The sequence below is a fragment of the Lemur catta genome, chromosome 17 (genome assembly GCF_020740605.2).
Source record: "Lemur catta isolate mLemCat1 chromosome 17, mLemCat1.pri, whole genome shotgun sequence".
Lineage (NCBI taxonomy): Eukaryota > Metazoa > Chordata > Mammalia > Primates > Lemuridae > Lemur > Lemur catta.
The window spans coordinates 5282950-5298163 of NC_059144.1; the positions used below are offsets into that span (position 1 = coordinate 5282950).

A 15214-nucleotide genomic window follows, 5' to 3' on the forward strand; every position below is an offset into this window, starting at 1 on the left:
CTGCTGGGCTGGGGTACCAGGCCCTGGCCCATTGCATCCATTCGTTTTGGAGTCAGCGTACGGGTCACACCCCGTGTCTTATGCAAAGGAACGGAAGATGGGTGTGGGGGACAGAAGAGAGCAGGGCACGTTCCAGTGCCCTGCGGTCACTGGGTAAAGCAGTTTGCAGCTCCTGGCCCAGGTGCTTGTGCAACGCAGCCTTGCCAGTCTTCTGATTTGTTCTAGTCGTTTGCTGATTTTGTTGGGTTTTCTGTACAGATGACGATATTCAAACCTCTTACTCCGTTCTTGCCTTACAGGTTTGGCCACACTCTCCGGTATGTTAGACTCTGGGGAGACAAACTTTGATGCCCATTTCACAGAGGAGGAGACCAAGGCTGAAGCGGGGAGCCTCGCCTCTGCCTCCCGCTGACCCCTGCCCCGAGCACCCTCCGGGGGGCCTTGCGGGTGGGGCCCCTCCCAGGACAGCCCCGCCTTCAAACAGTGGAGGAGGCGCCAATGGAAGACTCATGTTCCGGCTCAGAACACTGTTCTGACGGCTTTTTTTGTCCTTACATCTTGATTCACAGCCATACTTGGGTGTCAGGCTCCCTGGCCGCCTGCCTCTCCTCAGGGGAAAGTAAACGTCTGACTTGGAAACACTGAGACTCAGTGTGAGGCCTCGGGCCTGTGTCCAGAGCACATTCCTGGTGCCCCTGCCTGGCCTGGCGCGAGGGTGGGGCTGGGAGGGCGCCCAGCTCCAAGGGGAGGGAGGCCAGCTCCCCGCTGCTGTCCTGAGGGCAGACCAGGGCCTGGGACCCTCCCCAGGGCTCAGGCCAGAGGTCAGGGTGGAACTCCTGGTCTTCCCGTGGCCCCTCCACAGCCATCCTTCCAGCCTGTGACCCTGGGAGTCACCTCTCACACCCACACCCGAGCCGGCAAGGCCGGGCTGAGCTATTAATACAACAGGCACCCAGAGCCCGCCCTTCTCCCCCAGCCTGGGCCACCTCGGGGCAGAGACGGGCTGGTTGTGTCTGTCGGGCAGCGGCACCCACCTGCTGGGTGGGGCAGAGGCCTTGGCCACAGTGCAGGGGGGCTGCCCTCGGGGCTGGCCGCCTGGGACTGGGGCCAGCGGCCACGCCTGACAGAGCACCCCACCTTCTCTGCTCCAGACCATAGTGGGGGCTGACACGCGAGGGGATGACGCAGCATCCAGGGGAGGGTCCTGGGGAGGGGTCTCAGGTCCCCTCAGCACCCGCATGTCACCTGGATCTGCCCTGCAGGGGTGTGAGCCATCTGGAACGCTCCTCTGGGGTGTCTGTATGGTAATTTTTTCACTTAGGGACTTTGTACCAAAGTTCATGTAATCTCATAAAATTTTATCTTATCCTTGTTTTCCTAGTTGTGTAAGGTATGCATAAATCTAAATTTGAGCCTTTACTCTTTGTAATATTTGTATTTAAGGCTCAAGTTTCAAGTCAGAGGTTGAGTTGCGGGGCTGTTTTGAGGACCCGTGTGGCCCAGGAAACACTCAGGGCTCTGCCTGCCCAGGGCAAGTGCCCTCACACCACAGCTGCACCATCTGCCCCGCCTGTCCCGACTCCTGCCCGAGCTGTCCACGTCCTCCCACCCCCGACCTGTCCGTCGGGCACCTGGCACTCGCGCAGCGCTCGTCCCGGCCCTGCCCTGTGGGTAACACTCTGTCTCAGGTCACAGCTCTGCAGGGCCCTGGGCCCGGCTCTGCGATCAGCACGACACAGTCTGCCAATTCAGGAAGTGTCATGAGTTCCTGGGAGGATAAATAAAAACAGAACCACACGTGGGCACGGGCTACAGGGAGGATCCCCTGCTGGGAATGGAGAGACCCGGCGGGCAGTGGCTGGGCAGACTCTGGCGTCTCCAGGACAGAAGCTGGAAGAGGACAGGCTGACGCCGGCACGGTGGGAGGAAACGGCTCCTGATCGGGAATCCTGTGCCCGGCCGACACTCACTCAGGTGCACGGGCAAAACTAAGGCATTTTCACCAGAAGCAAACAGGTATTTGGAGGCTGTGTGACCCTGGCAGAACTGTGTGGAAAGACCACTGAAGAGCCAGCCTCGGAGGCACAGAGCTGCGCAGAAAAGCAGAAGGAAGGTGGAAGAGGAAACTTCGTGAAGCCATTGCAGAACCTGAGATGTGACCCCCCGGGCACTGCAGTGGTGGCTTGGGAGCGGCCCAGGCAACTCTTACCAGCGCTGGCCAGCCTCTGGGGGTGGACGAGGCCCCACCCTGCCCTAGGCAGCCCACCGTCCGTCCAAGGAGAGAGATGAGCAAGTGCAGCCACACGTGGAAGCCACGTGGGTGATGCTTGGGCTGCACATGGGAGAGTCAGCGTCAGACTCTGCACTGGGAGGCCAGCGGGCTGAGGACGACCCAGGGAGAGCTTGGCTGCACGCTGAGTGCCGTGGGCGCCAGGAAGGGCTCTGAACAGGGGGATGAGACCCGTGATGTGTCTCTCAGCAATGGCCCCGAGGGAGGTGCAGGGGACTCTGCCAATGGGCACTGACTGGGCTTCCAAAGGAAGCTCCTGAGAACCAGGAGGCTGGGATTCTAACGAGGACATGAGGACACAAGCAGGTTGACCTTGAGCTCAGGGAAGGAATGACCCCTTTTGGCTTTTTTGAACATTTCTGTAGGATGTCTAACAACTGGTCTTGGCAGCTTCCCATGTCCGTCTGCAGAGGACTTGACATCTATCTGTCCTCCTCCTCTGGCCTGTGCCTTCCCAGGTCGCAGGCCTGCCTGAGGGAGGTATGCAAGAAGGGAAGGCCGGGACACTCTGTGGGACAGGACAATGGCCAGTCAGGCCACTGTCCAAGCAGAAAACAGCACTCACAACCTATGGCCTCACCCAGCACGCTCTTCCCTCCCTCAGACGCGGAGGGACAGGCCCAACACACACAGGGACCCCCTGGCCTGCCTCTGCCCTTCTCGTCCGTCTCCCCGGGCTGCCTTCTTCCCAGAGGCTGAGTTCAGGCCCCGCAGGACTAAGAGCCACCAGTGTCCTCATGAGACAAAGCCACTACAACAGATGCTAGGCACGTCAGCTCTTTCTGGGATTTTTATTTCTTTAAAATAATTCATACAAATGGTTACGGTCACAAACATGATTTTAACCAAAATATTGCTAGCCTAACACATCAGCAGGACGGCACCGGTGCAGGTGGGGACGCTGCCGTCCCTCCGCATCCCCCAGGACAGACGTCGACGGGCAGTGAGCACACTTGTGCGTCACCCACATGCTCCTCTCTCTGAGCTGCCTTGTGATGCCATCTCCATTTGGAACAAGGGGGTTCATGCCAAAATTAGGAAAAACAGCTTTTGTTTTTCTAAATTATTCTAAAAATAAGACAAGCAGGTAGAAAAAACAATGCACTGTGTGGCATAAAAAGAAATATGGGAAGGATTCATTGTCCTGAGAAGTTTGCCAACTGCCTCATTCTGGGGCACGTTCCAACATACAAAAAGAAAAAATAATCTCAAATCCACTCGCTGAATGCTCCCTCAGGTTTTCTTTTTGTTGACAGCTAAGCAAACAAATCCTTTGTAATGTTCTAAAAACTGTACACAGACAAGAACATTCATGATGGAATTAACTACTAACTTCTTTTGCTTAACGAGGAACGCAAAGGACACAGGACAGTGAGCCAGCCCATGGGACGGGACAACTACAGTGGACACGGGAGGGCCAGCGCCGCCCCTGCCTCCCACACGGCCCGGACCAGTCTCTGGGGTGCTGCAGCCCCCACGACGGCGCCGCCTCTGCCCGCTCCAGTCCGAGGGATGCGGGGCCTCTGCCCAGGCGCTGGGCCTGGCGAGCTCTTCCCGGGCTACAACTGGTCGCTCGCGTGGTCTCTATCCGCCTCGGGCTTGACAGTTTGGCCAGGAGAAGGGGCGTGGGGTGGGTGGGCCACAGGGGGCAGGCCGTGGGACAGGGACATGGCGCTGGGGACAATGCCTTCTACGGCGGCCGGGATGCCAGTGGGGGCCACACCCACCACGCCCGGGGGGTACCTGCTGGGAGAGGGGGTCTGCATGTGATGCCCATTTGCCACTCACCGAGGCGTGACACCCGGGGAGGCCAGAGCGGCAGGTGGCTGCTCCCGCGGAGAACTGGCCGTGGGCAGTGAGACTCACCAGCACAGACGCTGCCCACCCGCGTGAGCCACTCCCTGGTACAGGGAGCCGTGAGGCCTCACCCAGGGCCCTGGCCCGTGGTGGTCTCTGCCTGGTGGTCTTGCATTCACCAGGCCCTGACGGCCACCCCAGCCCATGCTCCTCCCAGAGGCCCTGGTCCTGCTGGGCCTCCAGCTAAGGGGCCTGCGCCATCGCGCCCCCATCCTCCATGCCCAGCAGGGCCAAGTGGGTCCTGGCCTGAGTCCCACCATAGGGCCAGAGCACCCCTGGGCCAAGGGCCATGACAGAGGCTTCCCCGTGCCCCCTCCACTCACCTGTAGGCGGCCCCATTCAGCTCGGGGTGCACAACGCCTGGGTCCATGCTGGCCCAGTGGGTGGCGGCCGTCAGGTGGTCCTTGTTGACGCAGTTTTTCAGGCTGTCTGGGATCCGGCCTGGGAGATGCAGCAGAGGTTAAGACAGCTGCCACTTGGAAGGGACCCCAGGAAAGGACGAAGGGACTCCGCGGGCACTCGGGCAGCAGGGGCCCCTTGGCTGCGCAATCCCCATCCCAGTGGCCGGGCTCGCTCCCTCAGGCACAGCAAGGTCCTGTCTGTCAGGGCCCCGTCACCCTCGCAGCCTGGGAACCCCCACGGAGCACAGCTTGCTGAGGGCCTGTCTGCTAAGCCCGGGACTCCAGGCAGCAGCGTGCAGGGCTCGGCCCGTAGGTCTTCGTGTGCAAGACATGACGCACGGCTCCAACCCGGCTCTCACCCCGACGGCCACACCCCCTGCGCCGGCATTAAAACAGACTTGGTGGAACGAGAGGCGCCCCTCAGCTGCCTGGCAGATGGGTGCCTCCAAAAGAGCCTCCAAGGGCACCAAGCAGTGGCGGGAAGGACGCCCACAGCCCACCGAGCCACCTGGCACCCACCTGTGATGGCTCTCCGGATCTCCCGGGCCGCCTCCTCGCGCATCTCAATGGATGCCTGCTCGCTGTACCATGCCGCATGAGGGGTGCAGATGAGGTTGGGGGCGTCCTTCAGGGGGCCCTGGCTAAAGCTAAGGACAGTACACAACATGGTGAGAGAGGCCCAGGCGCTCTGGCTGGGGTGGGCCCGGAGGTGGCTGGGCCCTGGGACGCCACAGACCCATCAGCCCAGGCAGGCTGACAGCAGCAGCAGGACCACCGTGCCCACCAGGCACTCCGGGCAGTGGCAGGGGCGGAGGGATCCCATGGAGGGGTCTGGCAGAAGGGTCTACGGCCCCCAGACACCCCTACACACACCCACACACACACACACACACTCTGCCTCCTCAGGGGCTGAACACCAACCCAGGCCAGTCTGTGGCCCCCAAGAAGGGCTTTGCAGCTGTGGGGGCCTCCGGAAGTGCCCGTGGCACTGATCTGAACCGTCCTGGCCCACAGCACTGCCCACCCACCGAGCCTCAGCCAGGCCCCAGGAGGAAGGTCAGCCCTGAGTGGCCACAGGCTGGACGTGGAGCCCAGCACGGCTGTATCCTGAGCCCTTGGCTGCCTGAGGCCAGGGCAGGTTTCCCACGTGGAAACCACTCGTGGATGTGGGGGTCTTGCACACTCCCAGCCCCTCGCAGCACTATGGCCGAGGCAGGCCTGGCTCCTGGAGGCTCTGCTCTTCCCCGATGCAGCGGCCAGCGAGAGGCCTGAGCCCAGGAACTGCCAGGCCTGGGAGAGGCCCCATCTCCAGGTCACAGCCTAGCAGGACTGTGGGCACAGCCCACCTTGGGGGACCACTCAGGCCAGGAAGAGCAGAGGCACCTGAAGGGCTCCGACTCGTGCACGTCCAGGGCGGCGCCGCGGATCCGCCCCTCCTTCAGGGCCTGGGCCAGTGCCTTCTCGTCCACCAGGCCGCCTCTGGCTGTGTTCACCAGGAACGCCCCTTGTCTCATCTGGGAAGACACAATGACAACGCAAAGAGCAGTTAACATAGACGCCTCCTCACCTACGCCAGGGGCGCCTCTGCAAGCGGGCACCACCTCCCACCCGCGAGGGAGGAACTTGGGGCAAGGAGGGAGGCCAGACAGGGACGCTGCGCAGACAGCGGGCAGCCATGGGAGCGAGGGGGAGCAGCCTGGCTCTAGGACGGAAGGCCTGGGCAGGCCTCGCAGCCCCAGCCCATCCTGGAGAGGCACGGGCTGCGGCAGATGCTCCGACTCGCGGCTCAGCTTCCTGCTGCCCCAGCACTGCTGCATGGCCCGCTAGGTGGGGGCTCAGGACCTCACAATACACCCCAAACTGCCTGGGAGGACAGACACAGCCCCAAGGGTGTGGTCGTCAACATGCCAAACTTGCCAGGGAGCCTTTGTTCTACATACAGCCTCATCCTCCGCATAGCTGTGGGGGTCTGGGGCAGACAGGGCAGGCAGGTGGCCCCACCATGTGTGTGCACAGACACACACGTGCACACACATGGGTGCACACGTACTTGCAGACACATACACCACAAGGTGCGTGCACACGACCACTGGACAGGCATGGAGCTGGAGGCCGCCGGCCTGGGCTCCGGCTCCCGCCCAGACCCCAGCCACTGGGGAAACGCGAGGGCCGAGAACTCGTGCTCCAAGTGCACCGTCCTGAGGCCGAGGCTAACTTTTTGGAGCAAACATTTCTGGCTATGGATTTAAAACCTTAACCTGGTGACACAGCACTGAAGGGAACATCAGCTAACCCCACACCCTCAGGCCATTGCATCTGTCCTCATTTTCAAGGACAACGGAACTTTAAGGGGATTTGACATTTAAAGGTAAGTGCGTGGTTCTGCCCTTGCCATAGCCAAAAGAGCATCTGGGGAGCCCCGGGCAAAACTCCGAACGCAGAAAACGGCGTCTGCGCAGACAGAGCTTCCAGAGCAGGGCTGGAGGAGCCCGAGGTGCCGCTGAGGGAAGGCAGGACCTTGCCCCCAGGTGCAGCTGGGTTTGGGAGGGACCTGCTGTTCCCCTGGCCACTTTGCCACAGAGGGCAGGGCACCAGCAGGGGCCTGTGTGTCACCCACCACCTGGCCCAGTACTGGCCAGAGCAGGGTGACCCTGGGCAACTAGTCCTCTGGCCTCACCTACGACCCCGTGAGCCCCTGTGGGGCGGGAAGGCCCCCACGGAGGGAGCCCCGTGTAGTCCCAGCCATGCCCACCTGCTTCACGGTGAAGTCATTGATGAGGTGGTGGTTGTGCTCGTTTAGGCCGCAGTGCAGGGTCACGCAGTCACTGTGGAAGAGGAGGTCCTGCAGGGTGCTCACGCGCTGCAGCCCCAGGGCGCGCTCAACGCCATCCGACAGGTATGGGTCATAGAAGAGGACGTTGAAGCCGAAGGCCTTGGCCCGCAGCGCAACCGCCTGCCCCACACGACCTGGCGGGGTCGAGACACGGCATGAGACGCATGTCTCAAGCCAGGATGTCTGAGGGGGCTCCCGTGCCTCAGTGTGCCTGTCCCCCATGGAGCAACCCCAGACCCTGCGGCTGTGACCAAGTGCTGCAGTGTACACACACATGCCGCCCGAGGCATACGCTCCCAGATGCCGGGCACCATCTGCCGAGGGGGACTGTGCCATGGGGAGGGGGAGGGGAGGCAAAAGCCCCTTGGCCCCGGCTCACACCACTGCCTGCTACCCCACCCCTGCAGCCTGTCCACAGCGTGCCACATGAGCAGCGAGTGGCGTCCGCACAGCCTGCACATGCCCTGCGCACCGAGGCCACAGGGCTCACTTCTCCAGGCCCCTCCTCTGGCCTACTTCCAAGTCCCCCCATCACATCTTTGGCATCTCAGTCCTGGCAGGAAGGGAACCTCTGGACCAAGGGGTGCCCTGTGGGGTTCACATCCCATTAGATGGGGTGGCAGAGAAAGCCCATTGCAGGTGAGTGTGCCTGCCCCCTCAGGTCCCAGCCATGGCCACACTGTGCCCACTCCCATCTGCCACGCTGTCCAAGGCACCACAGAGCTGGAGCCCCTGGTGTGGGGCTGGGTCCGGCTCCTTCCCAGGGAAGGGCTGGGAGGTGCACACACGCACTGCACACTGGCTATGCCTGGTCCAACTCGAGGAGGCCAGACACAGCTGAGAAGGACACAGGACATCACAGACTACGAACGTCATCTGTCCTGCATCATGTGAGAAGGGAACCGCTCCGGAAGGAACAGAGCATGGGAGGAGGCTGGGTGGGTGGCCAGGGCAGGCCTCCCTGAGCAGGCAGAATCTATGGGAGACATGAGGGTGACGGGAAGGGAGCAGGACAGCAGGAACACCCAGTGCAAATGCCCCAGGGCGGCAGCCTGAGTGCTGAAGAGACCAGGCAGCCAGGATATAGCTCAAGGCCAAAAGTATCCTTCCAGCCACTCCCTGGGGAACAGGCTTAGGGACAGGACTAGTACACCAGTCAGCAGAGCCAAGGACTTGGTCCACACTAACTAAATTCTAGAAAGGGATGAGCCCGTTCTATCCCTGGGGACAAAACCGGTGTGGGAACAGACCAGTCACAGGTGGGAGCACCCTGCAGGAGCCTGAACTCCAGAGAAGCTCCCCAGGCACAGGGACAGCCCCATTGCACGCCAACCGCACCCCCAGTTTCTCCTGAGCATGCAGGAGGAGCTGAGGGCTGAGTAGGAAAGAAAAGAGCAGGGAAAGAGACAGAGAGACAAAAAAGAGCTTTCCCACGGTCCAGAAAGCTGGGGGCTGGGCAGAAAGCTGGAAGAGACCCTGCTGTCTCCTGGTGCTTAAACGGAAAGCTCAGATGTCATCCGGAGTTGCTGGTGAGTGTAAGCTACCTAGAGCTACAGGCCAGCACCAGCCTACCTGAGCCCAGCTCACCCAAGCTGCTTGACAAAGGAGAGAAGCGACCATTCTTAAAAGATCACATCTGAAATGAAGCATTCATTGGATGGGCCTAACAGCAGGAAAAGGATGAGTGAGCTCACAGACAGGAGCTCAAAGCCAGTAGACATTATCCAAACTAAAGCAGAGACAAAAGAATTGAAAAAAAAAAATGTTTAAAGAAGAAAAATGAACAGACTGTCAGAGACTTATAAGATAACAATAATAAATAGTCTAAAATATGTGTAAATGGAGTCCTAGAAGGAAAGGAAACAAAGAAAATGGGAAAGAAGAAATATGTGAGAAGTTAATAGCTAAAAATTTTCAAAACTGATGAAAGACATCAACCCACAGATCCCAAGAAGCTTAGAAAATTCCAAGCAGTAAATACAAAGAAAAGCAAACCCAGGAATGTCACAGTCAACCTGCTAAAAACCAAACATGTAGAACTGATCTTAAAAACAGCCATAGAAAATAGGCTGGGCGCCTGTAATCCTAGCACTCTGGGAGGCCAAGGCGGGTGGATTGCTCGAGGTCAGGAGTTTGAGACCAGCCTGAGCAATAGCGAGACCCCGTCTCTACTAAAAATAGAAAGAAATTATCTGGACAACTAAAAATATATAGAGAAAAAAATTAGCCGGGCATGGTGGCCCATGCCTGTAGTCCCAGCTACTCGGGAGGCTGAGGCAGAAGGATTGCTTGAGCCCAGGAGTTTGAGGTTGCTGTGAGCTAGGCTGATGCCACGGCACTCACTCTAGCCCGGGCAACAGAGCGAGACTCTGTCTCAAAAAAAAAAAAAAAAGAAAACAGATATACCCCATTCAGAGTAAAAATAATAAAAATGATGGCCAACTTCTACTGAGAAACAATAGAAGCCAGAGGACAATGGAATGACATCTGTAAAGTGCTGAAAGACAAAGTCCACCTAGAATCCTATACCAAGAGGGAATACCCTTCAAAAATAAAGGTAAAATACATTTTTAGACGAACAAAACTTGAGAGTTTGTCATTAGTAAGCCCCATTTCTAAAGATCCTTTAAGCCACAGGTCAATGGTACCAGATGGGAGCTAGGATTTGGAAGGGATAAAGATGACAAGAAACGGTAAACATGTAGGTAAATACTAAAAAAAAAAAATCACTGACAAACTTCTGTAAAAGACCACTATACATGGAAGTAGGAAACAGGCACTTCCAGCACAAAGAACAAGAGGGAGTAAAAGGAACCACCACACTATTTTAAGGTTCTTCCATTCTTCATGAATATGTATTAACATTGACAACTCAAGGAAGACCAATAAAAATGTGTATCATAATCTTTAAAGTAAAAACAAAAAATACTACTGAACAGTATACATTAAAAAGCAATAAAGGACATAACATGGAATAATTTCTTAAAAATTTGATTAATATAAAAGGCAGCTGGAAAGAAGAAACAAGGGAAAAGAGGATAGGACAAACAGAAAATACAGAGCAAGATGGCAGACTGAAATCCAAAGATATCAGTAATTACATTAAAAATAAAACAAACACTCTTAATTAAAAGGCAAAGATTGTCAGATTGAATAAAGAAGACCCAGCTATATGCTGTTAATAAAAGACACAGTTGAAAGTAAAAGGATGAAGAAAGATATGCCACACAAACACTGATCAAAAGAAAGCTAGTGTGGCAATATTAACAACAGACAATTAGACCACAAAAAAGACCAATGACAAATATCACACTTAATGGAGAAATATCAGAAACTTTTTCTCCAAGGCCAGGAATAAGACAATAATGCCACACTCACTACTTCTATTCAACATTGTAATGGCAACCATAGCTAATGCAAACAGGCAAAAATAAAGAAATAAAAGAAATAAAAGGCATAGAGATCACAAAGGAAAAAGTAAACTTGTGTTTATATGCAGATGACACAACAGTGTATGCAGAAAATCTAAGCGAATCAACAAATTAGAATTTACAAGACTGGGGGATATGTGGTCAGTTTACAAAAATCAAATGTATTTTTAAATACTAATAACCAACCCCTGGAAAACAAAATTACAACATATCATTTATAATAGCATTAAAAATACCAAGTACATAACAATATTTAGTGAACTATGTGAAAACCTTCTACACTGGTAATTACCAAACAGTGGTAAGAAAAATTAAAATAAATGGAGAGATGTCACGTTTGTGTGCTGGAAGACTCAATATTGTTAAGAGGTCAGCATTCCCCAAACTGATATACGGACTCAACAAAATGTAAATTGACAAGCTGATTCTAAACTGGAAATGGAAATGCACAGGACCACAACAGCCAACATGATCTTGAAGAACGAAGTGAAAGGACATAAACTACCCGATTTCAAGACTTACTACAGTTAAGATGGATGGAGTTGTTGAGAGTGGAGACAAATAGATCACTGGAACAGAAGAGCCCAAAGACAGACCCTTTTCCTACGTGGCCAATGATTTTCAACAAAGGTGCCAAATGCCAAGGCAACTCAACAGGAAGGACAACCTCTCCAATACCTGATGCAGGAGCACCTTGCTCCCAGTGGAAAAGAGTGAACCTTGACTCCAACCTCACGCCATGCACAAACTGTAATTCTAAATCGCCCTAGACCTATATGTAAAAGCTAAAGCTATGAAGTTTCTAGAAGAAAACAGAATATCTTCATGGCCCTGGGGTAGACAGAGATTCCTTAGGACACAAAAGCCATTAACCTAGAAAAAAATGAGTGATAAACTGGGCTTCACCAAAACTGAAAACTTGTTCTCATCATAGAAAGTAATTAAGAAAGTGAAAAGTCAAGCCACAGACTGGAAGAAAACATCTGCAGTGCACATGTATCTGACAAGAACTTGATGCAGGCTATACAAGAAATTCATACAAACCAACACTAAAAAGACATCCAAATACAAGAAAAACACCTGAAAGGTACACTTCACTTCACAACAAAGGAGCTCCAAATGCCCGAGAAGTGCATGAAAAGGTGTTTCACTTCCCTTAGTTATCAGGAAACTACAAATTAAAATATTAGGTTAAGTATGAAATGTCCAATTTCCTTAAGCACTAAGTTTGACAGCTGATATCTCTGACATTTCACTTTGACATTTCTTATTTTATTTTTATTGTGAAGGTACATCCTCAGTCTTTCAAATGCACGTTTTGCCTTCTGATTATCTTTCAAATTTTTTTTAGAGCTATTTTTATGAAACCATGGCTAAGTCAAAAATTTGTGTTATTTTCAAATATGAGTTCCATCGTGGAACCAATGCAGCTGAGACAGCTCAAAATATCAACGAAGTGTTTACGACGGATGTGGCGAATGAATGCACAGTACATTGATGGTTTGAGAAGCTTCATTCTGGTGATTTTAATCTTGAAAATGAGCCACGTGGGTGACCTGAGACCAAGGTGGATAATGATGAGCTGAAAGCCACAGTGGAAGCGAATGCATCTCAACCTATATGTGAATTAGCAGCAAGGTTTGACGTTACTATTACAACAATATTGGACCACTGGAAACAAATGGGCAGGGTAAGGAAGCTGGATAGATGGGTTCTGCATGAATGAAATGAGCATCAGAAGAGAAACTGTCTCAAGTTTGCCTTTCTTTGCTGTCATGACATAAGGGTGAACCATTTCTATACCCTATTGTTATATGTGATGAAAAATGGATTCTTGTTGACAATTGCAAGCATTTGGCACAATGGTTGGGTAAAGATGAAGTGCCAAAACACAGTCTAAAACCGAATATTCATCAAAAAAAGCTAATGGTGTCTGTTTGGTCCAGCACTGGTATTATCCACTACAGCTTCATGAAACCCGGTCAATTGATTACAGCAGATGTCGACTGCAACCAATTGGATAAAATGATGAGGATCCTTGCGGTTAAGCAGCTGAGATTGGTCAATAGAAACAGGCCAGTCCTCTTGCAAGACAATGCTCGACCACATGCCACACACAATGCTGCTCAACCTACAGCAGCTGGACTTGGAAACTCTCTGTCATCCACCGTATTCACTAGACCTTGCATCACCTGACTACCTCTTCCAGGCTTTGGACCACTTCTCTTCTTGCAAGGAAAAATATTCAATTCTCAACAAGCTGTGGAAAATGCCTTTCATGATTTCATTGCCACTTGCTCTCTTCGCTACTGGCATAAACAAGCTACTGTTAAGATGGCAAAACTGGGCCGGGCGCGGTGGCTCACACCTGTAATCCTAGCCCTCTGGGAGGCCGAGGCGGGTGGATCGCTCGAGGTCAGGAGTTCGAGACCAGCCTGAGCGAGACCCCGTCTCTACTAAAAATAGAAATAAAAATTATCTGGACAACTAAAAATATATATAGAAAAAATTAGCCGAGCATGGTGGCGCATGCCTGTAGTCCCAGCTACTCAGGAGGCTGAGGCAGTAGGATCACTTAAGCCCAGGAGTTTGAGGTTGCTGTGAGCTAGGCTGATGCCACGGCACTCACTCTAGCCCTGGCAACAAAGTGAGACTCTGTTTCAAAAAAAAAAAAGATGGCAAAACTGTTGTCAGTAGTTTAGGTGCAAATTTTGATTAATTGTACTGCTTCTTATTTAAGATATAATAAACTTTTGATTCAAAATTGGATATTTCATAATGACCTAAATAAAAATGAGATATCACTAAATAGCTGCTGGAATGGTTAAGATTGTGAAGACTGACAATATCAAGTGTTGACAAGGACATGGAACTACAGGAACACTCCTGTTTTGCCAGTGAGCGTGCAAAGCCATACAACTGTCTGAAGAATGGCTTAGCAATTTCTTCCAAGTTAAACAAAGCTCTGCTCTGTGACTCAGCAATTCCACTCCTGGGTATAAATCCAAGAGAAATGAGTATTATGTGCACAAAAGGCTTGTACAAGTGTGCTCATGGTAGCTTTATTTGTAATAGCCAAAAATTTAAAACAAAAAGTCCATCCACAAAAGGCTGGATAAATGAACTGTGGTATATTCACACAATGAAATCCCATTCATCAAAAAGACAGAAGACATGAAGGGTTACATACTCTACAATTTCATTTCAGCAGAACTGATGAAACTAACCTACGGCGCTGGAAACCAGGGTGCCAGCTATCACAGGCCAGAGGCAGTGCTTTGAATAGAGAAGGGCACAAGGACACGGTCTCAGGTAGCAGGAATGTGCCGCGTCAATCCTAGTGGTAGTTCCTTGGGTGTAAACATGTAAGATGTTTTCCAGCGTGCACTTAAGATAGGGCGTTTTGCACAAAGAAGGGAAGGAGGGAGGGAGAAAAAAAACAAGAATAAGATGCCAACCACGGGCACTAGTAAACCCACACAGAACAGAGGAAACAGCTGTCTCACGTGACTGTGCCGGGGTAACGCCAATACAGCAAGCCACGCGCAAACTGTTCACTACTTGTACTCACAGGCAACCACCACATGATGACAATTGCAAAATTAATCATACATATTCCATACTAAGAACAACCTAAACACAGGACGTGCAAAGGGAAGGAGCAGGAGAGCTGGGGGGAGCCTTGGAGGGGGCGTGAGGGACTAGTACCCAGGGAGGATGGCCACACCCAGGGCTCTGCTAGGGAGGGTGTGGACAGGGGCTTCAGAGACAGGCCCAGAGGGCTGGAGGCGTCCCCACAGGTGCTCTGCAGTCAGGGGTACCCGGCAGGTGGCCAGGGCAGGGGCCATCCCTGCATCCTTGTGTAAGGCTGGTGGCAGGCACCCCTCCCTTCCCTAATGAAAAAGAAGCCCCTCCTATTCCTGAATACCCACCCTAAAGCTGAAACAAAGAAATTCCTTACTCCTCGCACAGACATCTCCTGGCCAAAGAAGCTCCCATTCCCCATCCCTAAGAACCTATATAAACCCGCTCAGACTTCTGGGTGGCGAGGCTTCTCTGGTTCCCACACCGTGGGTCCCGTTAGGCTTGCCCGAGCCCCTCTTTCGGGACTCGTTACCCCCACCCGGGAGCGCTCTAATAAAGCCTCTTTACTTATCCCTTTCAACTCTGCTCGTCTTTCTTTCTCTGGCGCCACCCAATCCAAAAAACCTTACATTTGGTGCCGAAACCCGAGAGGGAATTTGGCTGCGCCGGCCCGCTCTGGGGCCTTTGGCTGCACCACTCCCTTCCATGAACTCTCACATTCTGGACCGGGACCTCCTCTGACTGCTTTTGAGTCCCTGATTGACGACCTCGGCCTGGGTGAGTCACCCCGTGTTCTCCCAACCCAGATCCCCCAGGA

The 15214-nt window shown here is 53.3% G+C and overlaps 1 protein-coding gene across 5 annotated transcripts in view; it reads right to left on the reverse strand.

Moving 5' to 3' along the window:
• Positions 1-3062: 3062 nt before the first annotated feature.
• The window catches only part of CTBP1 (C-terminal binding protein 1), a 38621-nt gene continuing 26469 nt past the window's right edge, over positions 3063-15214 (reverse strand). For 3 of the 5 annotated variants that reach the window (XM_045528313.1, XM_045528315.1, XM_045528316.1), the window contains 5 exons: positions 7301-7515; positions 5932-6062; positions 5068-5195; positions 4471-4588; positions 3063-4036 (listed from right to left, as the gene is read on the reverse strand). In XM_045528313.1, the coding sequence (XP_045384269.1) occupies positions 3850-4036; positions 4471-4588; positions 5068-5195; positions 5932-6062; positions 7301-7515 (779 nt within the window). In that variant the 3' untranslated portion in view covers positions 3063-3849. The remainder of the gene's footprint in view (positions 4037-4470; positions 4589-5067; positions 5196-5931; positions 6063-7300; positions 7516-15214) is intronic. The other 2 variants (XM_045528314.1, XM_045528317.1) reach the window with 1 other exon arrangement.